Source organism: Agelaius phoeniceus, chromosome 1 (genome assembly GCF_051311805.1).
Source record: "Agelaius phoeniceus isolate bAgePho1 chromosome 1, bAgePho1.hap1, whole genome shotgun sequence".
In the NCBI taxonomy this organism is placed as follows: Eukaryota; Metazoa; Chordata; class Aves; order Passeriformes; family Icteridae; genus Agelaius; species Agelaius phoeniceus.
Window position 1 is genome coordinate 156,085,124 of NC_135265.1, and position 23,345 is coordinate 156,108,468.

The 23,345-nt window shown below is 68.3% G+C and overlaps 1 protein-coding gene across 1 annotated transcript in view; it reads right to left on the reverse strand.

Moving 5' to 3' along the window:
- Positions 1-23,345, reverse strand: part of PLEC (plectin) — a 101,687-nt gene that overhangs the window by 19,912 nt on the left and 58,430 nt on the right. The window contains exons 37-56 of the mRNA XM_077176007.1: positions 16,612-16,776; positions 16,170-16,330; positions 15,640-15,799; positions 15,481-15,565; positions 14,732-14,973; positions 14,515-14,634; positions 14,314-14,421; positions 14,015-14,233; positions 13,600-13,803; positions 13,297-13,528; positions 12,946-13,172; positions 12,024-12,146; positions 10,584-10,685; positions 10,363-10,464; positions 9,185-9,331; positions 7,587-7,742; positions 4,821-5,018; positions 4,024-4,152; positions 2,321-2,491; positions 2,039-2,194 (exon numbers count right to left, since the gene is read on the reverse strand). Coding sequence (XP_077032122.1) covers positions 2,039-2,194; positions 2,321-2,491; positions 4,024-4,152; positions 4,821-5,018; positions 7,587-7,742; positions 9,185-9,331; positions 10,363-10,464; positions 10,584-10,685; positions 12,024-12,146; positions 12,946-13,172; positions 13,297-13,528; positions 13,600-13,803; positions 14,015-14,233; positions 14,314-14,421; positions 14,515-14,634; positions 14,732-14,973; positions 15,481-15,565; positions 15,640-15,799; positions 16,170-16,330; positions 16,612-16,776 — 3,207 coding nt within the window. The remainder of the gene's footprint in view (positions 1-2,038; positions 2,195-2,320; positions 2,492-4,023; positions 4,153-4,820; positions 5,019-7,586; positions 7,743-9,184; positions 9,332-10,362; positions 10,465-10,583; positions 10,686-12,023; positions 12,147-12,945; positions 13,173-13,296; positions 13,529-13,599; positions 13,804-14,014; positions 14,234-14,313; positions 14,422-14,514; positions 14,635-14,731; positions 14,974-15,480; positions 15,566-15,639; positions 15,800-16,169; positions 16,331-16,611; positions 16,777-23,345) is intronic.

Here is a 23,345-nt window from a genome sequence, read left to right on the forward strand (position 1 = left end):
GGTCCTGGGTGGGTGAGGAGCCCCCCGGACACAGCCCGTGCCAGGAGGGGACGTGGAGCAGCACCAGGGATGGGCTGGGACGGGGCACAGAGCATTGCGGTGTCATTTCAGGGTTTACCCCTGAACCTGGGTCCCTCCCCTGATAATTCCCTGCCAGGTGTGTGTCAGGGCTCTCCTTGCCCCTCCCAGCACTGTCTGTCAGTCCCAGAATTCCAGAAGGGATTGGCAGATTCAAAGGATGCCCTCTGTCCCTGGGGGGCATTGGGCCATCCAGGTGTCCTTTGTCCCTTTGTCCCTCCCCTCCTGTCCCTGCTTGGTGGCTCCCTGCCCCTTCCCTGCCCCTCTCCCTGGGGTTCAAAGGAGCAGCAACCACAGGCTCAGGGAGTTCTGTTGGAGCTGGTGCTGGATTCAGAGGCCTGAGGGCCAGAATAAAGCTCTGGATCCAAACCCTCCATCAGAACCGACTCCTTTCCTTCACCATGGCCTGAAAGCTTCTCCACAGAGGGAAACCTGAGGGGCAGCCCCTGTTATGGGGGGAAGCTCCATCCCAGCAGCACCAGAGCTCCTGCAGGCCTGGACTTGTCCCCACGTGCCAACTGCAGCACCCAGGCAGCCAAAAGTGTCTGTGGGGTGAAACACCACATACCCAGCCAGCCAAAAGTGTCTGTGGGGTGAAACACCACACACCCAAAAGTGTCTGTGGGGTGAAACACCACACACCCAGGCAGCCCAAAGTGTCTGTGGGGTGAAAACACCACACACCCAGGCAGCCCAAAGTGTCTGTGGGGTGAAACACCACACATCCAGAAAGCCAAAAGTGTCCCTGGGGTGAAACACCACACACCCAGGCAGCCAAAAGTGTCTGTGGGGTGAAAACACCACACACCCAGGCAGCCAAAGGTGTCTGTGGGGTGAAACACCACAGTTGCCCCTATTAGGTTCAGCACCAAGGGCCAGACCAGCCAAGGCAGGTCCTGTCTGCAATGTTGGTAAATTCCAACAGAGCTCGCTCGTTCTCCTGCAGTGGGGACATGGCACCCTGTTCTTCTAAGGTTCTTCTAAGCCTTTTGATCTTTACATTTTTGTAATGGAGTTTCTCACATGCTTTTCATGTAAATAATTATTGTTTTGCATTCCTTTCTGGAAGGAGGGGAGAATTGACAGGCTGTTGGTTTGACCAGTGTGGCAATTCCATCCTCCAATCCATGTTCGCTTTTGGAATTCTGTAAATATCCAGGTCGGGGAAACACACGCGTCCTTTCTTGCCTCAGACATTTCAGAGTGTGAGCATCATTCATTTTGTGTCCTTTGTGAGAGGGACACACGAGCCACTCGCTCCAGGCACCCCTGGGGCAGACCCCAGCCCCACAAACCAGGGCACCACTCTTGCTTTGTGCTCCTGGATCGTGGTGCCATGGGGACACACGTGCCACTCGCCCCGGGCACCCCTGGGGCAGACCCCAGCCCCACAAACCAGCCCCAAGGGCACTGCTCTTGCCTTGTGCTCCTGGATCGTGGTGCCACAGGGACACATGAGCCACTTGCCCCGGGCACCCCTGGGGCAGACCCCAGCCCCACAAACCAGCCCCAAGGGCGCCACTCTTGCCTTGTGCTCCTGGATCGTGGTGCCACGGGGACACACGTGCCACTCGCCCCGGGCACCCCTGGGGCAGACCCCAGCCCCACAAACCAGCCCCAAGGGCACTGCTCTTGCCTTGTGCTCCTGGATCATGGTGCCATGGCGACACACGTGCCACTCGCCCCGGGCACCCCTGGGGCAGACCCCAGCCCCACAAACCAGCCCCAAGGGCACTGCTCTTGCCTTGTGCTCCTGGATCGTGGTGCCACGGGGACACACGTGCCACTCGCCCCGGGCACCCCTGGGGCAGACCCCAGCCCCACAAATGGGCCCCAAGGGTGTTGCTCTTGCCTTGTGCTCCTGGATCGTGGTGCCACAAGGACACACGAGCCACTCGCTCCAGGCACCCCTGGGGCAGACCCCAGCCCCACCAACCGGCCCCAAGGGTGTTGTTCTTGCCTTGTGCTCCTGGATCTGCGCGGTGACGGTGTCCAGGACGAAGCTGGGGGGCGCGGGGGACCCCAGCAGCTCCTCGGCATGAGCCACCCAGCGCAGCAGCTCCTGCGCCGAGCCGTGGAACTCGGTGCTGACCGTCAGCCCCTCGGCCAGGCGCTCCTGTGGGCACGGTAGGCACCGGTGGGCACAGGTGGGCACAGGTGGGCACGGGCTGCCCTGCTCCTGGCCCAGTCCGGTCAGGGGGAGCCCCCCGCGGGTCAGAGCCCCCCAGAGCCCCCCGCACACCTTCCTCTCCTGGGCCTCGGCCTGGACGCTCTCCCACTTCTGCTCCAGCAGGCGCAGGCTGTGCTCGGTGCTGCAGGGCCGGCCCGCGCGGCACGAGTCCAGCAGCCGCTGCAGCCGCTCCCGCAGCCCCCGGTAGGAACCGGCCCGCGCCTCCAGCTCCCGGCACAGCTCCTGCCGGGACAGCGGCGTCAGCACCGGGACAGCGGCGGGACAGCGGCATCAGCAGAGGGACAGCGGGACAGGGCGGGAGTGGCATCAGCACAGGGACAGCGGGACAGGGCGGGAGTGGCATCAGCAGAGGGACAGCGGGCAGGGGGAGGAGGGGACACAGAGCGGAACGGGGATGGGGCAGGCAGGGTGACGGGTACAGGGATAGGGATGGGTACAGGGATGGGCACGGGGATGGGGATAGGGACAGGGATGGGGATGGGAATGTAGAGGGATCAGGTAAAGCAGACAGGGGACAGGGATGGGGATAGGAATGGCAATGGGAGCAGGGATGGTAACAGGGATGGGGCTGGGAATGGGTATGGGGATGCAAAGGGGGACAGGGATGGGGATGGGAACAAGGATGGGAACAGGGATGGGGCTGGGAATGGGTATGGGGATATGAAGGGGGACAGGGATGGGGATAGGAATGGCAATGGGAACAGGGATGGGGCTGGGAATGGGGATGTGAAGGGGACAGGGATGGGGATGGGAACAAGGATGGGGATGTAGAAGGGTCAGGTAAAGCAGATGGGGACAGGGATGGGGGATGGGAACTGGGCTGGGAGCGAGCCTGGGAACAGGGATAGGAATGGGGATGGAGACAGGGATGGGGATGGGGACAGGGATGGAAACAGGGATGGGGATGGGAACAGGGATGGGGATGGGAACAGGGATGGGGCTGGGGACGGGAATGGGGATAGGACCAGGAATGGGAACGGGAACAGGGATGTGGATGGGGCAGGCAGGGTGATGGGTACAGGGATGGGAACGAGGATGGGGATGGGAACATGGCTGGGGATGAGAAGGGGGACAGAAATGGGGATATGGATGGGAAGGCAGGGTGACATGTACAGGGATGGGGATGGGAACAGTGATGGGAATGGGAACAGGGATGGGAATGGGAACAGGGATGGGAATGGGAACAGGGATGGGAATGGGGCTGGGAACAAGGATGGGGATGGGGATGGGAATGGGAACAGGGATGGGAATGAGGATGGGGATGGGAACAGAAACAGAGATGGGGATGAGAATGGGGCAGGCAGGGTGATGGGTACAGGGATGGGGATGGGAACAGGGATGGGAGCGGGGATGGGAATGGGAATAGGGCTGGAAACAGGGATGGGAAAGGAGCTGGGAATGGGGATGGGGATGTAGAGGGGTCAGGTAAAGCAGACAGGGGACAGGGATGGGAACAGAGGATGAGTTCAAGGTAGACAGCCACAGTGAACAGGAAGAGGGGATGAAGACAGGGATATGGATGGGGACAGGAACAGGTTCAGAGAAAGGGACAAGGACAAGGATGGCTCCTGCTCTGAGCTGGAGCAGCTGAGGGAGGGGTATCAGGCTCTGCCTGGCTGGGGGAGGAGGCAGCAGAGAAGGATCCTGGCCCAGCAGAGTGGAGAAGGGTGGACCTGGCTCACATATCTCCCCGAGAGACCAAGAGACCGCAGGGGCCGGTCCTGCAGCAGAACCGGGCTGGCGCTGGCTCTCACCAGGTGCGCGTTCAGCTTCTCTTTGGTGGCATCCGGGTGGCCCCAGGCCGGCTTGGAGCAGAAGAGCTGCAGCTCCACCTGCTCCAGCCACTGCAGCAGCTCGGTGATCTCCAGCGTGATGTCCTGCACCTGGGGGCGAGGCGGGCTCAGCGCCGGCCGGTTGCAGTGTGATGCCATAGCCTGTCTCAGTCATCCCGGCTCCTTCCCCAGGTGTGCCAATCACCTCTCCCTTCCCCTCCCTTGCCCCTGCTGAGTGCTGCCCGTCAATCCTGGCAGTCCAGAAAGGGCATTGTGTGTGATTGGCAGAGTTCAAAAGATGCCTCTCAGCCCTGGGGGCATTGGGCCATCCAGGTGTCCTTTGTCCCCTGAGATTTTCCCCCCCTTACCAGGTTGGTGGGATCCCTACCCCTTCCCTGCCCCTCTCCCCGGGGTTAAAAGGAACAGCAACCACAGGCTCAGGGAGTTCTGATGGAGCTGTTGCTGGATTCAGAGGCCTGAGGGCCAGGAATAAAGCTCTGGATCGAAACCCTCCAGCAGAACCCGACTCCTTTTTCCTGCCACCATTTCCTTCACCAAGCCTTTCTGCCAGAGGTAAACCTGAGCTCCTGCCTGCCTGGACTTGTCCCAAGCGCCAGCTGCAGCATCCAGCTTAGCCAAAGGTGTCTCTAAGGTGAAACCACCACAGCTGCCACCCTTGGTCAAGCAGCAAGGGCCAGACGAGCCCAGGCACGTTCCATCCAGCCATATCGGTATTTAATCCCAATATTTTGGCGCCCAACGCGGGGCCGCGGCCATACCTGGCTGAGGTTGTTCTCCAGCTCCAGCTGCCGGCTCTCGGTCTCGCTGCGCACCAGCTCCCAGTGCTGCTCCAGCTGCTGCAGGCTGCGCTGCAGCCCCTCCACGCTCTCGCCCAGGGTGGAGAGCAGCAGCCCCTGCCCGGCCTCGGTCACCGACTGCACCGTGCGGGCGTGGGACATCACATCGGTGCGCAGCACCTGGGCAGGGGGCGGCGGGGTCACGGCTGGGGCAGGGACACCCCCATTCCTAAAGCCCCTAAAGCTCCTAAACCTGGCAGGGACACCCACACCCTGCATTCCTAAGGCCCCTAAACCTGGCAGGGACAGGGACACCCCCACTCCTAAAGCCCCTAAACCTGGCAGGGACACCCACACCCCCATTCCTAAAGCCCCTCGCCCCGAGACAGCTCTGCTGTCCCCAGCTCCTCTGCCACCACAGCCCTGGGGACTGACAGTGCCACACTGGGCAGGGATGGCACCCATGGGTGCCTCCAGGCTGGTGCCAGGGTGCGGGGCAGGGCCGAGGCAAAGGATTTGCCGATTTGTGGCAGTGGGGACAGGGGCAGACGGGACGGGGGCAGTGGGGATGGGGGCAGAGGGGACGGGGCCAGAGGGGACAGGGGCCGTGGGGACAGGGGCAGTGGGGACAGGGGCAGAGGGGACTGAGCAGAGGGGATGGGGCAGAGGGGACAGGGGCAGTGGGGACAGGGGCAGAGGGGATAGGGGAGGAGGGGATGGGGCAGAGGGGACAGGGGCAGAGGGGACTGAGCAGAGGGGATGGGGCAGAGGGGACAGGGGCAGTGGGGACAGGGGCAGAGGGGATAGGGGAAGAGGGGACGGGGCAGAGGGGATGGGGCAGTGGGGACAGGGGCAGAGGGGATAGGGGAAGAGGGGACGGGCAGAGGGGATGGGGCAGTGGGGATGGGGCAGTGGGGACAAGGGCAGAGGGGACAGGGGCAGAGGGGATGGGGGCAGAGGGGACGGGGGCAGAGGGGACAGGGGCAGAGAGGACAGGGGCAGAGGGGATGGGGCAGAGGGGACAGGGGCAGAGGGGACAGGGGCAGAGAGGACAGGGGCAGAGGGGATGGGGCAGAGGGGATGGGGCAGTGGGGATGGGGCAGTGGGGGCAGTGGGGACGGGGCAGAGGCCATGGGGCAGAGGGGATGGGGCAGTGGGGACGGGGGCAGAGGGGACAGGGGCAGAGGGGACAGGGGCAGAGAGGACAGGGGCAGAGGGGATGGGGCAGAGGGGACAGGGGCAGAGGGGATGGGGCAGAGGGGATGGGGCAGAGGGGATGGGGCAGTGGGGACAGGGGCAGAGAGGACAGGGGCAGAGGGGATGGGGCAGAGGGGATGGGGCAGTGGGGATGGGGCAGTGGGGACAGGGGCAGTGGGGACGGGGGCAGACGGGACAGGGGCAGAGGGGATGGAGCAGAGGGGATAGGGGCAGAGTGGATGGGGGCAGAGGGGACAGGGGCAGAGGGGACGGGGCAGAGGGGACGGGGGCAGAGGGGACGGGGGCAGAGGGGACGGGGCAGAGGGGACAGGGGCAGAGGGACGGGGCAGAGGGGACGGGGCAGAGGGGACGGGGGCAGAGGGGACGGGGGCAGAGGGGACGGGGGCAGAGGGGATGGGGCAGAGGGGACGGGGGCAGAGGGGATGGGGCAGAGGGGACGGGGGCAGAGGGGACGGGGGCAGAGGGGATAGGGGCAGAGGGGATGGGGCAGAGGGCACAGGGGCAGAGGGACGGGGCAGAGGGGACGGGGCAGAGGGGATAGGGGCACCCCTTGCACGGCCCCCCTGGAGCAGGGACAGCCTGGCCCTCGCAGCCTCACCCGCGTCAGGCACGTCAGGAGCATGCCCGGGCACGGGGCTGTGGCACGGGGCCGGCACTGGGACAGCTCATTCCTCCCGTGCTGTCACCGAGGGAGGGGATGCGTCCCATGCTGCAGCCTGCCCGGCCCTGCTGCTGCTGCTGCTGCACCCGAGGGGGGGCCAGGCAGCGCCCTGGGGCCAGGACACCCAGCCCAGGGTGCCACCACGGCCAGGACACCCAGCCCAGGGTGCCACCACGGCCAGGATACCCAGCCCAGGGTGCCACCACGGCCAGGACACCCACCTTGACCAGGACACCCACCCTGGGGTGCCAGCACAGCCAGAACACCCAGCCCAGGGTGCCACCACGGCCAGGATACCCAGCCCAGGGTGCCACCACGGCCAGGACACCCGCCCTGACCAGGACACCCACCCTGGGGTGCCAGCACAGCCAGGACACCCAGCCCAGGGTGCCACCACAGCCAGGACACCCACCATGACCAGGACCCTCACCCTGAGGGTGCCACCATGGCCAGGACACCCAGCTCGGGGTGCCACCAAAGCCAGGACACCCATCCTGACCAGGACACCCAGCCTGAGGGTGCCACCATGACCAGGAAACCCATCCTGGGGTGCCACCAAAACCAGGTCCCCCAGCCTGGCCAGGACACCCAGCCTGGGGTGCCACCATGACCAGGACACCCACCCTGAGGGTGCCACCATGGCTAGGACACCCACCCTGACCAGGACACCCACCCTGGGTGCCACCACGGCCAGGACCCCCAGCCTGGGGGTGCCATTAAAGCCAGTACACCCACCCTGGGGCGTCACCATGACCAGGACACCCAGCCCGGGGTGCCACCACATCCAGGAGCCCCAGGACCCCCACAGGAGCCGGCAGTGTGACGATGGCTGTGGCCACGGGTGTCCCCCAGCCCCGGCACACCCTCACCTTGTGCTTGGCCAGCTCGATCTCGCAGCTCTGCAGGTCGGGCCGCAGGGGCGCGGGGCCGCGCAGCTGCTCCCCGGTGCGGCTCAGCCACTGCAGCAGCTCGGCCAGCTGGGTCTGGAACTGCCCCAGCCCCAGCAGCGCCGCCTCCAGCTGGTGCTGCGGGGGGAACCGCGGTGCCGGGGGGAGGGAAGGGCAGGGTTAGGGTTAGGGTTAGGCCCTGGGTGCCCACAGGGCACCTGGCACATGCACAGTGCCCGCCCAGTGCCCACAGAGCACCCGGCACACACACAGTGCCCACAGAGCAGCCAGCACACACACAGTGCCCACAGAGCACCCGGCACACACACAGTGCCCACAGGGCAGCTGGTACCCACCCAGTGCCCGCCCAATGCCCACAGGGCACCCGGCACACACACAGTGCCCACAGAGCACCCGGCACACACACAGTGCCCACAGGGCAGCTGGCACCCACCCAGTGCCCGCCCAATGCCCACAGGGCACCCGGCACACACACAGTGCCCGCCCAGTGCCCACAGAGCACCCGGCACACACACAGTGCCCACCCAATGCCCACAGAGCACCCGGCACACACACAGTGCCCACAGAGCAGCCAGCACACACACAGTGCCCGCCCAGTGCCCACAGAGCACCCGGCACACACACAGTGCCCACAGGGCACCCGGCACACACACAGTGCCCGCCCAATGCCCACAGGGCACCCGGCACACACACAGTGCCCACAGGGCACCCGGCACACACACAGTGCCCGCCCAGTGCCCACAGAGCACCCGGCACACACACAGTGCCCGCCCAGTGCCCACAGGGCACCCGGCACACACACAGTGCCCACAGGGCAGCTGGCACCCACCCAGTGCCCGCCCAATGCCCACAGGGCACCCGGCACACACAGTGCCCGCCCAGTGCCCACAGAGCACCCGGCACACACACAGTGCCCACAGGGCAGCTGGTACCCACCCAGTGCCCGCCCAATGCCCACAGGGCACCAGGGCACCCGGCACACACAGTGCCCGCCCAGTGCCCACAGACCACCCGGCACACACACAGTGCCCACCCAGTGCCCACAGACCACCTGGCACACACACAGTGCCCACAGAGCAGCCGGCACTCAGACAGTGCCCACCCAGCCCTGGGTGCCCACAGAGCATCCAGCACCCACCCAGTGCCCACCCAGTGCCCACACAGCCCTGGGCACTCACCCCATGCCCACCTGGCCCTGGGCACTCAGCCAGTACCCATACAGCCCTGGCATCCACCCAGTGCCCAAACAGCCCTCGCACTCATCCAGTGTCCAACCAGTGCCCACCCAGCACCCAGCATCCACCCAGTGCCCACCTGGCTCTGAGAACCCACCCAGCAACACCCAGTGCCCACACGGCCCTGGACACCCACTCAGTGCCCAAACAGCGCCCACACGGCCCTGGACACCCACTCAGTGCCCACCCAGCGCCCACTTGCAGCCCCCCACGCTGACCCAGCCCCGTGCCCCCCAGCGCCCACAGGATGTGCCCACCCAGCACATTCACGGCACCCCCCTGTCCTGCCAGCCCTGCCCCGTGCCCCCCGTGCCCCCTGCCCACCTGTCTGCTGACGATCTCCTCCTCCAGGTGGTCCCAGCGCTGGCGGAAGTCGCAGAGCGTGGCCGGGGGGTCCCCCTGCCCCGTGCCCCCCTGGTGCCGCAGGCTCTCCACGTCCACCTTGCACTGGTACAGCTCCCGCTTGAACTCCTGGCAGGTGGCACCGGTTGGTGACAGTGCCCGACCCCATGGCACCGCACGGCGCAGCACAGGCACCTGGGCCCTGAGCTGCTCCTCTGGGGGTGCCCAGCCACCTCAGGGGCTCGTGGGGGACAGGGCCTGGCCACCCCAGGCAGGACTTGGCCACCCAGCGCACAGGGGCAGGGGCACTGTCCAACGTGCCATCCCAATCCATGCCACCTCTGCCTGGAGCATCCGCTGCCCTCCCTGCCCCTGCCAGCCCCAGGGATGTGGGCATGGTGTGGCACAGCATGGTGTGGCACAGCACAGCATGATTTGGCATGGCACAGCACAGTTTGGCATGGTACAGGATGGTTTGGTGCGGCACAGCATGGTTTGGCGTGGCACAACACGGTTTGGCATGGCACAGCATGGCCCAATGTGGCACAGCATGGTTTGGCATGGCACAGCACAGTTTGGCATGGCAGAGCAGGGCTCAGCATGGCACAGCAGGGCTCGGCACGGCACAGCATGGTTTGGTGCAGCACAGCACGGCCCAGCGTGGCACAGCACGGTTTGGCATGGCATGGCACAGCCCAGCATGGCACAGCATGGTTTGGTGTGGCACAGCATGGTATGACATGGCATGGCACAGCACGGTTTGGCATGGCACAGCATGGCCAGGCATGGCCTAGCACAGCCTGGTGCGGCACAGCACAGTTTGGTGTGGCACAGCACAGCCCAGGGTGGCACAGCATGGCATGGCACAGCACAGCACGGCCCAGCATGGCACAGCATGGTTTGGCACAGCACAGCACAGCCAGGCATGGCACAGCAGTTTGGCATGGCACAGCCCAGCACTGCCCAGCATGGCACAGCACAGTTTGGCATGGCACAGCACAGTTTGGCACAGCCCAGCACGGCCCAGCATGGCACAGCACATTTTGGCATGGCACAGCACAGTATGGCACTGCCCAGCATGGCACAGCACAGTTTGGCATGGCACAGCACAGTTTGGCATGGCACAACCCAGCACGGCCCAGCACGGAACATCTCAGCACCTTGAGCTCCGCCAGCTGCTGCTGCACCATGTCCAGGTCGCCGCCCACCAGGAACTCCTCGGCGATGCGCAGCTCGGCCGCCTCCAGCCACTCCAGCAGCCGCTGGGGACAGGCAACACGCGGGCTTGGGGGGCCCGTGCTGGCCCCACGGCCCCCCACGCCCCTGAGCGGGGACAGGAGGGTGGCACTGCCCCCTCCACGGGGCATCTGCCCATCCCCACCTGCATGGTGTCCTGGTAGCTGAGGGTGGCCTGGAGCTGCTCCTCGAGGCGCCCGTTCCGCTCCGTCCACACCCGGCTCAGGCTGTGCCAGGAGGAGTAGAGCTGTGCCAGGCACAGGGGTCAGTGGTGCCAATGCAGGGACAGGGCACAGGGGGATGTGGGGGACAGCGTGGACAGGGCACAGGGGACAGTGGTGCCACAGCAGGGCCGGGGGACAGGGGGACAGGGTGGACAGGGCACAGGGGACAGTGGTGCCACAGCAGGGCCGGGGGACAGGGGGACAGGGTGGACAGGGCACAGGGGACAGTGGTGCCACAGCAGGGCCGGGGGACAGGGGGACAGACTGGACAGGGCACAGGGGTCAGCGGTGCCACAGCAGGGCCAGGGGACAGGGGGACAGACTGGACAGGGCACAGGGGTCAGTGGTGCCACAGCAGGGCCGGGGGACAGGGGGACAGGATGTGGGGACAGGGTGGACAGGGCACAGGTGACAGTGGTGCCACAGCAGGGCTGGGGGACAGGGTGGACAGGGGGACAGGGTGGACAGGGCATGGGGGTCAATGGTGCCACAGCAGGGCCGGGGGACAGGGGGACAGACTGGACAGGGCACAGGGGTCAGCGGTGCCACAGCAGGGCCGGGGGACAGGGGGACAGGGTGGACAGGGGGACAGGGTGGACAGGGCATGGGGGTCAATGGTGCCACAGTGGGGCCGGGGCACAGGGGGACAGGGTGGACAGGGCACAGGGGTCAGCAGTGCCACAGCAGGGCTGGGGGACAGGGGGATGTGGGGGACAGGGCATGGGGGTCAATGGTGCCACAGCAGGGCCAAGAAGCAGGGGGACTGGACGTGGGGACAAGGTGAACAGGGCACAGGGGACAGTGGTGCCACAGCAGGGCCAGGGGACAGGGGGACAGGACGTGGGGGACAGGGTGGACAGGGCACAGGGGTCAGTGGGGCCACAGTAGGGCTGAGGCACAGGGGGATGTGGGGGACAGGGCATGGGGATCAGTGGTGCCACAGTGGGGCCAGGGCAAAGGGGGACAGGACGTGGGGGATAGGGTGGACAGGACAGGGGGGTCAGTGGTGCCACAGAGGGGCCAGGGCACAGGGGGACAGGACGTAGGGGACAACGTGGACAGGGCACGGGGGTCAGTGGTGCCCCAGGGGTACAGGGTGTAGGGGTCACTAGTGCCAGGGGCACAAGGGTGGCACCACACGGACATCCAGGCGCACCATGGAGTGCCGGGGCACAGGAGCTGTGTGGGGGTCAGTGGCACTGCTGGGGGGGTCTGGGGTGCGGGGTCAGTGGCACCCAGTGGGGGTCTGGGGTGCGGGGTCAGTGGCACTGCTGGGCATCGGGGACATGCCACCCCCACAAGCAGCATCCCCACGCCCCCAGGATTTGTCCCTCCCTGAACCCCGCCCCAAGGACACTCACATCGTCCAGGCTCTTGGTGACATCGGGCTTGTCGGGGTCCCCGCAGGAGGCCATCAGCTCCACGCCCAGGCTGCCCAGCGTGTCCAGCTCCCCCTGCAGCGCGTCGATCTCCTCCCGCAGGGCCTGTGCGGGGCACGGGGCTCAGGGCTGCCCACACGGGGGCTGCCCGCACCGGGGGATGCCCAGGGCACTGCCCACACAGGGGCTGCCCAGGGCTGCACACACCCAGGGCTGCCCGCACCGGGGGATGCCCACGGCACTGCCCACACAGGGGCTGCCCATGGCACTGCCCGCACCGGGGGCTGCCCACACAGGGGCTGCCCGCACCTGGGGCTGCCCAGGGCACTGCCCACACAGGGGCTGCCCGCACCCAGGGCTGCCCATGGCACTGCACACAGCAGGGGCTGCCCACACAGGGGCTGCCCGCACCAGGGGCTGCCCAGGGGACTGCCCACACCAGGGACTGCCCAGGGCACTGCCCACACAGGGGCTGTCCATGGCACTGCCCACACAGAGGCTGCCCGCACCGGGGGCTGCCCACACGGGGGCTGCCCGCACCTGGGGCTGCCCACACGGGGGCTGCCCGCACCAGGGACTGCCCAGGGCTCTGCCCACACCCGGGGCTGCCCACACAGGGGCTGCCCAGGGCACTGCACACACCCAGGGCTGCCCACACCAGGGACTGCCCACACCTGGGGCTGCCCAGGACACTGCCCAGGGCACTGCCCACACCCAGGGCTGCCCATGGCACTGCCCACACCAAGGACTGCCCAGGGCATGGCACTGCCCACAACCATGTGGCTGCCCACACAGGCGCTGCCATCACCAGGGGCTGCCCACACCAGAGGCTGCCCAGGGCACTGCACACACCAGCGGCTGCCCGTGCCATGGCACTGCCCACCAGGCCCCCGCCCAGCCGTACCTGCATGGTGCGCAGCTGCGTGCGGATGGCCTCGGGCTCACCACCGGCCTCCTCCAGCCCCAGCACGAGCTGCTGGGTGTCGCTGAGCGCCACGGCCAGCTCAGACAGGCCATGCCAGAAGCGCTCGGCCAGTGCCAGCAGCTCCCGGAGCCACCGCTCCCGCTCCTGGCAGCGGCCGCGCAGGCAGTCCCACTGCGAGAGCAGCTGCGCCGTGCGCTCCTGGATCCCTGCGGGGCACAGCGGGCCGGGGATCGGGGCGCTGTGGGGGCCCCAGCACCCACACACGGACGGCCCTGACAGGGACACGGATCTCCTGCCGGCCGTGCCGCGCCCACCCCTCCGTGCCGGTACCTCTGTCCGCAGCATCGGAGCTGACCGCCTGCACGGTGGCCAGCAGCTCCTCGCCCTGCGCTCGGATCCCCTCCAGGGCCACCCCGAGCTTCTCCAGCTCGCCCAGGGCCAGGCTGTTCTCCCGGATCTGCTCCCTCAGGTGGGCCGCGTCGCCGCGGACGGGGGGCTGGCTCTGCAGCCGGCTCTGCAGCCGCTCCAGGCACTCCAGCAGCAGGTCCATGCGCTCCGACAGCTGCGGAGCGGCGCGGTGACTCGAGGGCACGGCCCCGGGGACGCGCCCCCGCAGGGCAGCGCTGGGCATACCTGGCTGTACCGCGGCAGGGCATCCTCCAGCAGAGCCGCCGCCTGGCGCACGCTCTCGCGGATGCGGCCGTACTGCTCCTCCAGCTCCTGCCAGCGCCGCTGGAACGGGGCTCCCTGCTCCGGGCTCAGCTCCAGCAGCTGCGCCGACACGCGCTGCAGCTTCCCCACCAGCGGCCGGTGCTCGGCGATGGCCTCCCGCAGGCTCTGGCAGCGGGGAAGAGCCGCGGGGGCGCATTGGGGTGGGATGTGCCCCGTGGGGTTCACCCCGCAGGGATGTGCTGCTGCTCCCAGAGGGCTCCTCTTTGCTGGGTGTCCCCAGCCCGACGGTCCCCATGGCAGTGCCACCCCCATCCCGTCACCGCTCCCACCTGCGGGGTGGCCGAGCGAGTCACTTTTGCCCCTGCCCTGCCCACACCTGCAGCAGCGCCTGCTGCTCCTTGAAGGCCTCGTAGCTGATGGCGTTGGGGGAGAGCTGCACCCCCAGGGCCTGCGTCTCCTCCAGCCAGGGCAGCAGCTCCTCGAGGGCCTCGGAGAACTGGGTGAGCAGGGACTGGGCGTGCTCCAGCTGCACGGCACAGGCGCCGCTGCGCAGGGACAGCTGCTCCGTGCGCTCCCGCAGCGCCTGCACCGATGGCTGCGGGGACAGGGAGTCACCACACAGGGCACGGCCTTCCCTGGGTGCTGGCAATGTCCCCTGGCACCCTCGCAGCTCACCTGCAGGCGCTGCTGCAGGGGCTCGGGGCAGCAGCGCAGCAGCGGCTCCGAGAACCCCAGCAGACGCTCAACCAGGCCCCGGCAGTGCAGGATCTCGGCGGAGAGCAGCTGGAATGGAGCCACAGGTGGGTGCCAGCTCCTGGCAGGGATGGGGGTGCCAAGCTGTGCCCCCGGGACACCTGGGTGCTGCTGCAGACCCACCTTCTGCTCGGAGAGCTGCGAGCGGAGAGCCTCAGCATCCAGCTGCACGCGGCCGATCTCCTCCAGCCGCTCACCCAGCCCGGCCACACGGCTGAGCTGGGACTCCAAGACCTGCTCAAACTGCACCAGGGGGACAGGTGTCAGCCAGGGAGGGCGTGAATGCACCGGGACCGACGCTGGGAATGGTGAGGGGCTCGGGGAGCCCAGTGTCCCACACCTTCTCCCTGTCACTGGCAGTGACTGCGGGCTCCTGGCCATCCTGCTGGCTCTCCTGCTCGCCCAGCTCCTTCTCCATGCGGCTCAGCCACAGCGCCAGGTCCTCGGGGGCCGTGCCCAGGCGAGACGAGGCCTCCAGGGTCTGCCCCAGCCGGTGAGCGGTGTCAGCGCTGCTCTGGCCCACGATGAGGTACCGCATCCTCAGTGACTCCATCTTCTCCTGCGTCAGCTGGGCCTCCTCCCCTGCGGCAGCGTGACAGCGCCATCAGTGCCACCGCACTGGCATCCCTGGACATGGAACTTCCAGCCATGTGGCAACCACTCTGTGCTGTCCTTTCCCCTCTCCTACCCCTGCTTCTCCTGCTCCCAGACCCAGCTCCGGCCTCTCATCCCTCTGCCAGCAAGACCCACCTTGCCACTGAGCCCTGTCCCACCCCAGCTCTGCCCCACAGGCTCTGTCCTGTCCCCTCTGCATCCCCTGAGGTGCTGCCTGCCCCCTCAGACCATGCCACAGCTCCTGGTGGGGAGCAGCACGCCCCAAAGACCCCCCCAGTGCCCAGGGACCCCTTGCTGGCCTGGACTGCCTCTGTCTGTGCTCATCCCATCCCAAGCCACAGTTCCCTCTGAGGAGCGGCACACCCCAAAGACCCTCCCAGTGCCTTGGAACCCCTTGCTGGCCTGGGCTGCTGCTGTCTGTGCTCATCCCATCCCGAGTCCCTGTGGCCACCCCTCCCAGCCATTGCCACTCGCCTGTCACCAGCTCCAGGACACGCTGCCCGCTCTCCAGGGCACCATCCAGCTCTCCCAGCCGCCCGCGGATCTCCTCACAGAGGGCCTGTAGCAGTGACCAGCGATGACACAGGTGCCCGTGTCCACCCCGTGCCCACCCCACGCCCGACCTGTGCCCACCTGGGTCTGCTGGTGGGCATCCTGCACGCGGCCCACGCAGCCGTCAGCACGCCAGAGCTGGGCCAGCTGCCTCTCTGTGGCACCCAGCCACTCCTGGAAGGCGTCTACAGCCTTCTGGAAGGCCTGGGCCGCCGGCAGGATCCGCTCCAGGCAGCCGTACCTGCACCAGGAGGGCCGGTGAGGTGGGCAGTGACAGTCCCCGGGCCAGCAAAGCTCCCTCTCCCCCTCACCAGGGTGCCCACGCCCCGTGCTGCCCTGAAACAAGGGACACAGCAAGGCCAGTGTCCCCAGGGAGGGGCCAGTGTCCCCAGAGAGGGGCCAGGGGGAAGGGCTGTGTGACAGACTGTCCGTGCAGCCCCAGCACGTGTGACAAGGATGGTCCCTCCACTGTGATGGCCCCAGCGCCAGTGGAGCAGAGCACAGGGACATCAGGGTGTCACAGAGATTCCGTGTGGGGGACACCAGAGGGCAGAGCCTGCGCCAGCAGGACGGGGATGCCAGCAGTGATGAGGGCCTGTCCCCTGACCCACCTGGCCTCAGCCTCCTGCATCAGCTTGTCCCACCTCTCCCCGAGGCTGAAGAGGCCAGCGCTGCCCTCGGGCGCCGCCGTGCCCGAGCCCTGTGCCGTCAGTCTGTCCTGCAGGACGAGCTCCACACACGGCCTCCGCTCCTCCAGCAGGCGCTTCAGGAGCTGCAGGGACGGGGGACACCGTGCTGGGGACACCTGTGCACCCCTCCCACCCCGGCACAGCCCTGGGCTGGAACCCAAGGGAGCTGCAGGGACAGGGGACACCGCGCTGGGGACACCTGTGCACCCCTCTCACCCCTGGGCTGGAACCCAAGGGAGCTGCAAGGATGGGGGACACCACGCTGGGCACTCCTGTGCCCCTCTCCCACCCCTGGGCTGGAGCCCCGGCCCCCTAATCCTGCACGGGCAGGCGTGGGCGGGACACGCCGGCTGGCCCTGCTGACCTTCTGCTCCTCCAGCTGCGCCTTCACCACCTTGGCCTCCGCCGACGGCGGCTTCTGGTTGCTCACCAGCTCCTCCATGTCGGCCACCCAGGCCAGCAGCCGCTCCAGCGTCTCCTGGCCCCTCTCCGCTGCCTCCTCCGGGACGGGCACAGCCCGTGGGGACACCTGTGGGCAGAGGTGGCTGAGCCGCCCGTGTGGGCAGGTGCAGGGCAGCCATGGGGCTGGGCAGCAGCCCCCACACCACGCCCTCTCCCCGAGGTGACACCCGTGACACCAAGGCCCCGTCCAGCCCATGGGGTCCTCCCTTCACAGGGCTCCCCAAAGCAGGGGCTGCACGCCTGGTGCCGTTTGGATCCCTCCAGACCCATGGCCCCCTCCAGCCAGAGCTGAGGGAGGGGAGCTCCTGTCCTACAGCACCAGGCCGGGTGCCCAGCGCCAGCGGTGCCAGCGGCCCAGGCCACACCAGCGGGGCACAGACAGCGACTCCACAGCAGCCCAAGGTCAGGACTCGCTGCGGAGAAAACCACGCTGGAGGGCAGCCCTGTGGCACAGCGTCCTCCCAGCAAGGCTCTCTGGCCGTCGGTCACCTCGGTGGCGTCCGTGTGTCCAGCAGCAGCGAGCTCCCCCACGCACTCCGTCAGCACGGTGACTGTGCGGGTGACCACGGGCTCGCCGCCCTTGTCACCCGCCGGGTACTCGGTCACCTCCACGATCTCGGTCACGATGGTCTCGGTCACCTCCGTCACCTCGGTCACTTCCCGGGTGGTGACGGGCTTCCAGGACCAGGTGCTGCGGGCAGCTCCGGCCCGGGGGGGGGTCCAGGCCGCGCCCCCCGCCTGCCCCCGCAGCGCAGCCGCACCCCCGTTCTGCACGGCCACCTCGGACTGGCTGCGCCTCAGCACCGGGCTGCCCGGCCGGCTGCGGGCGGCACCGGGCCCCGGGCTCCAGCCATTCTCCACCGGCACCGCCGCCTTCTCCAGCAGCCCCGGCCCGGCCTCCGCGGCGCCTCCGGCGGATGGCTGCCCCGCGTCCAGCCCCGGCTCCCGCAGGAGCTCCTCCGGCCGCCGGCTCTTCTCGCCCAGGCAGCTGGGCCGGCTCACCGAGTTCCCCATGGCGCGGGCGCCGGGCCCCCGCCTCAAATCCCGGCCTGCAATGAGCCAGGGGTGCGCGTTAGCGGGACCACCGCGGGACCCCCAGGTGCCGCTCGCCTCGACCCCCTCACTGCCCGGTGCTGCCTGACCTCGCCCTCCGGTCTTGGGGGTCCCCCAGCAAAGCGCTGCCGAGAGCCAGGGTACCGGGACAGGCAGAGGGGACACCGGCCGTCCCCGGGGCCTGGCGCAGGGAGGGGACCCCGAGGCGGTGCCCAGGGTGCCTGTCCGACGCGTCTGGGCAGGGGACGCGGCAGCGGCAGCAGGGGAGGGCAGATGCTCCCGCCCGGCATCGCCCTGCGCCGTTGGATTAACGAGGAGCAGCCAGCGAGGAGCATCTGCCCGGGGAACGGGGGCTGGGGGCGCCGAGCGGGGGACGGGCAGGTGGCCTCGCCTGCCTGCGAGCCCTGCCGCAGCCATAAATCCCCGGCGTGACCCGGCAGGACCCTCCCCCGGCAGCCCCCCCGCCGCAGCCGCAGTGCTGCTACCCCCGGCCCCGGGCACACGCCCCTGCGCACGTGTGTACACACAAACACACGTGTGCACACACAAACACACGTGTGCAAACACACGGACATTCACCACACGCGTGTGCAAACATACACACACACCCCACACACGCGTGTGCAAACACACGGACGCTCATCACACGCGTATGCAAACACACGCACACCCCACACACGTGTGCAAACACACACACATTCACCACACGCGTGTGCAAACACACGCACATTCACCGCACACTCACTCTCACCCGTGTGCACACCCCTCCCACAGGCAAACCCCACGCTCGCAGCCCTGCCCGGGGTTGGGGGGCGTCAGCGATGGGACCCCCACGCCCGCATCAGCCGTGACATGAGACGCACCTGTGGCAGCCCCGCACACGCGTGGGGAGCACACGCGAGCCCACACGCACCCACCCTGGCCGCGCCCCTGCCGTGGGTACCGGGGTACCCTGAGGCCCTCGCTCGGCCCGACCCGACCCGCCGTGGGGCACGGCACGGGCGCGACCCCCGTGCGCGGTCACGGCACGCACACCCACACCCACGGCACGGTCCCGACCCCTGTGCGCGGTCACGGCACGCACACCCACACCCACGGCACGGTCCCGACCCCCGTGCGCGGTCACGGCACGCACACCCACACCCACGGCACGGTCCCGCCGCGCCACCCTGGTGGGTGCAGCCCCGCACTCCCACCCCACCGCACCCCCCGCGCGTCCCGGCGCTGCGCGGGTGCGTGGGCCGCGACGCGTGGTGACCCAGGGAGACCCCGACCCTCGCCCCCCCGCCCCGTGGGGCCGCGGGACACGCGGGACATGGACCCCGCCCGGCCCCGCGCACGCCGCGGCCCCGGAGCCCCCGCCCCGCACTCACCCCTCGGCGGCTTGGGGCGTCCATGGGGCCGGGCCGGGGGCGCCGCCGCCGCCGTTACCGCTCCGGGGGGACCCGGCTCGTGCGGGGGAGCGGGGCGGAGGCGGCGGGGGGAGACTCGGTCCCCGTTACCGCCGCCCCGGCCCCGCCGCCTTTGTGCGCCGCGCCCGCGGCGCGGGGGGAGCGCGGGGGGCACCGGGCGGAGACCCTGGCACCGGCAGCGGCCGGGCTCGGCGGGGCTGGTCTGACCCCGGGCACTCCGCCGCCCCCGTTAACCCTCCGGGAGCCGATCGCCGCCGTTACCGGGGAAACCCCCGGGGCCCCGCAGCCATCCCGCGGGGGAGGGGCGGTGCCGGCCCACCGCCCGCCCCGCGCCGCCCGGGGGGGCGAGAGCCCGCGCCCCGCGCTGCCCCGGCACCTGCACCGGCACCGGCACCGGCACCACCACCAGCACCGGCACCACCACCAGCACCGGCACCGACACCGGCACCTGCACCGACACCGGCACCTGCACCGACACCGGCACCTGCTCCAGCACCAGCACTAACACCGGCACTGGCACCAGCGCTAATACCGGCACCAGCACCGGCACCAGCACCAGCTCTAACACTGGCGCTAATACCGGCACCAGCACCGGCACCAGCACCAGCTCTAACACCGGCACCGGCACTAACACCGACACCTGCTCTGGTACCAGCACCGGCACTAGCGCTAACACCAGCACCTGTACCAACACCAGCACCGGCACTCACACTGGCACCTGCACCGACACCTGCTCCGGCACCAACACTGACACCTGTACCGACACCAGCACTGGCACCAGCACTAACACCGGCACTCACACCGGCACCTGCACCGACACCTGCTCCGGCACCAACACTGACACCTGTACCAACACCAGCACTGGCACCAGCACTAACACCGGCACCTGCTCCAGCACCTGTATGGACACCATGCTCTCACCAGCACCTGTACCGACACCAGCACTGGCACCAGCACTAACACCGGCACCTGCTCCAGCACCTGTATGGACACCATGCTCTCACCAGCACCTGTACCAACACCAGCACCGTCAACTAACACTGCCACCTGCACCGGCACCGTACTCTCACTGGCACCTGCTGCTGCCCCTGCACCTACCTCAGCACCTGCACCAGCACCGGCACCAGAACCAGGAACTGCTCTGGTACCAGTAACCACACTGACACCAGCACCAGAACCGGCCCAGGCTGTGCTACTTCACCATGAGCCCCAGGACAGCACAACCCCTCGGTGTCATGGCCCCACGGTGTCACAACCCCTTGGTGTCACAGCCCCAGAATGTTACAGCCCTACAGTGTCACGGCCCCACAGTGTCACGGCCCCAGAATGTTACAGCCCTACAGTGTCACGGCCCCACAGAGTCACTGCCCCACGGTGCCACGGCCCCACGGTCCCTCCCGCTCTGGGGCTGCAGCCCCCACCCTCCTCTGGCCCCCAGGCAGTGGCTGCTGTGCTCACTGAGGGGCTTGGCCCCACTGCCTGGGGCTCTTTGGGTATGGGGACCCCTCAGCCAGGGCCCAGGGGGGCTCAGTGGAGCAGGGCTGGGTTTGAGGGGGGTCAGGCTGGGCTGCTGAGATGCTAAACTGCATCCCACCCTGAGAGCCAGGGTGCTGCGGGCCTGGGTCTCCAGAACCCCCTCGCTGCCACCCTGGGTGCTGGAGGGACCAGGGGGCAGCCGGAGGTGCCCAGCCGGGGGCTGTTCCTGCCCCTGGTGTGAACCTCATCCCCATCCTGCCCTGGCTCGGCCTCCCAGGCTCTGGGAGCCCCCCAGGACTGGATCCTGCCCCCCAGAGCCGCACGGGTGCCCCTCGCTGGGCCCCGGGAGCCGGGGGGCCGCTGCAGGCGCGTCGGCCACGCTGATGGATGGGGCTCCCTGGGGTCTCCTGGGAGCGGCGGGCGGCGGGGCCGGGGGCTTTGTCTGCTGCCAGAGACGCTGCCGGGAATTAGCATCTGCCAGGGCCTCGGTGGCTCCGCGCCGTCCTGCAGCAGCTCGGCATCATCCTCCCCGCACGGCTCTGGAGCCTTCTTCTGCTGGCACCGAGGGGCCGGGCACCGGCGGGGGCTGAGCCCCACGGCACTCCGGGCACCCACAGCGCCCGCAGAGCCCGGCCGGGGCCTGCCAGGCAGAAGCTGGGCAGGGGCTGAGGATGCGGCTCGGAGCCGCTCGCCACCTCCGTCCCCCGCGCCCGCCGGCAGCTCGCCCGGCACGCTCCGCAGCCCCAGGTACCGGGCTCGGGGTGGCACGGGCGCCCCGGGCAGGGGAGCCCGGCGCGGGGCACCGGGCGGGAGCGGTCGGCTGGAATGCACAGCCTCAGATCCCGGGAGCCGGGTGGGTTTCTGTGCGGCCTCGGCTTTGTCTGCGCCGGGGCCGGGATGAATGGCCCTTTCAGTTTGTGCCGTCATGTGTGCCGAGGGAGCCCGTGTGCCGGCCAGGCCTCGAACAAAAGGAGCCGGCGAGGGGCGGCGAGGAGGGGGCGGCCGGCAGCCCCCACTGCGCTGCTCCCGCTGCGGCTCCGCGCCTGGGCAGGGGGCACAGCAGCACAGGCTCTGCAGGCAGGGCTGGGCACACATCCCACCTGCCCTGACAGGGGCACACCCCCTGTGCCCGGCTGTACACCCCTAACACCCCTGTGCCCAGCTGAACATCCCTCACACCCCTGTGACCGGCTGAGCACCCCTAACACCTCCTGTGCCCGGCTGAGCACCCCTCACACAGCCTCACACCCCCTGTGCCCGGCTGTACACTCCTAACACCCCTGTGCCCAGCTGAACACCCCTCACACCCCCTGTGACCGGCTGAACACCCCTCACACAGCCTCACACCCCCTATGCCCAGCTGAACACCCCTCACACCCCTATGCCCAGCTGAACACCCCTCACACAGCCTCACACCCCCTGTGCCCAGCTGAACACCCCTCACACCTCCTGTGCCCAGCTGAACACCCCTCACACAGCCTCACACCCCCTGTGCCCGGCTGTACACCCCTAACACCCCTGTGCCCGACTGTACACCTCTCACACCCCCTGTGACCGGCTGCACACCCCTCACACCCCCGGTGCCCAGCTGAACATCCCTCACACAGCCTCACACTCCCTGTGCCCGGCTGTACATCCCTCACACCCCTTGTGCCCACCTGTACACCCCTCACACAGCCTCACACCTCCTGTGCCTGGGCAGGGGGCACAGCAGCACAGGCTGTGCAAGCAGGGCTGGGCACACATCCCACCTGCCCTGACTGGCGCAGACCCCCTGTGCCCGGCTGAACACCCCTCACACCCCCTGTGCCCAGCTGAACACCCCTCACACCCCCTGTGCCCAGCTGAACACCCCTCACACCCCCTGTGCCCGGCTGTACACCCCTAACACCCCCTGTGACCGGCTGAACACCCCTCACACCTCCTGTGCCCAGCTGAACACCCCTCACACAGCCTCACACCCCCTGTGCCCGGCTGAACACCCCTCACACCTCCTGTGCCCAGCTGAACACCCTCACACCCCCTGTGACCGGCTGCACACCCCTAACACCCCTGTGCCCGGCTGAACACCCCTCACACCCCCTGTGCCCAGCTGAACACCCCTCACACCTCCTGTGCCCAGCTGAACACCCTCACACCCCCTGTGCCCGGCTGAACACCCCTCACACCTCCTGTGCCCAGCTGAACACCCTCACACCCCCTGTGACCGGCTGTACACCCCTCACACCTCCTGTGCCTGGGCAGGGGGCACAGCAGCACAGGCTCTGCAGGCAGGGCTGGGCACACATCCCACCTGACCGGAGCAGACCCCTTGTGCCCAGCTGAACACCCCTCACACCCTCTGTGCCCAGCTGTGCACCCCTCACACCCCCTGTGCCCAGCTGAACACCCCTCATGCACAGCCTCACACCTCCTGTGCCTGTGCCTGGCTGTACTCCCCTGATACAGGTGCACACCCCCTCTGCCTGGCTGTACACGCCCTGTGCCCAGGTGTACACACAGTGCACACCCATACACCCCCTGTTCCTGGCTGGACACCCCCTGTGCCCAGGTGTACACACAGTGCACACCCACACACCCCCTGTTCCTGGCTGGACACCCCCTGTGCCTGGCTGTACACTCCCTGTGCCCAGGTGTACACACAGTGCACACCCACACACCCCCTCTGCCTGGCTGGACACCCCTGTACCTGGCT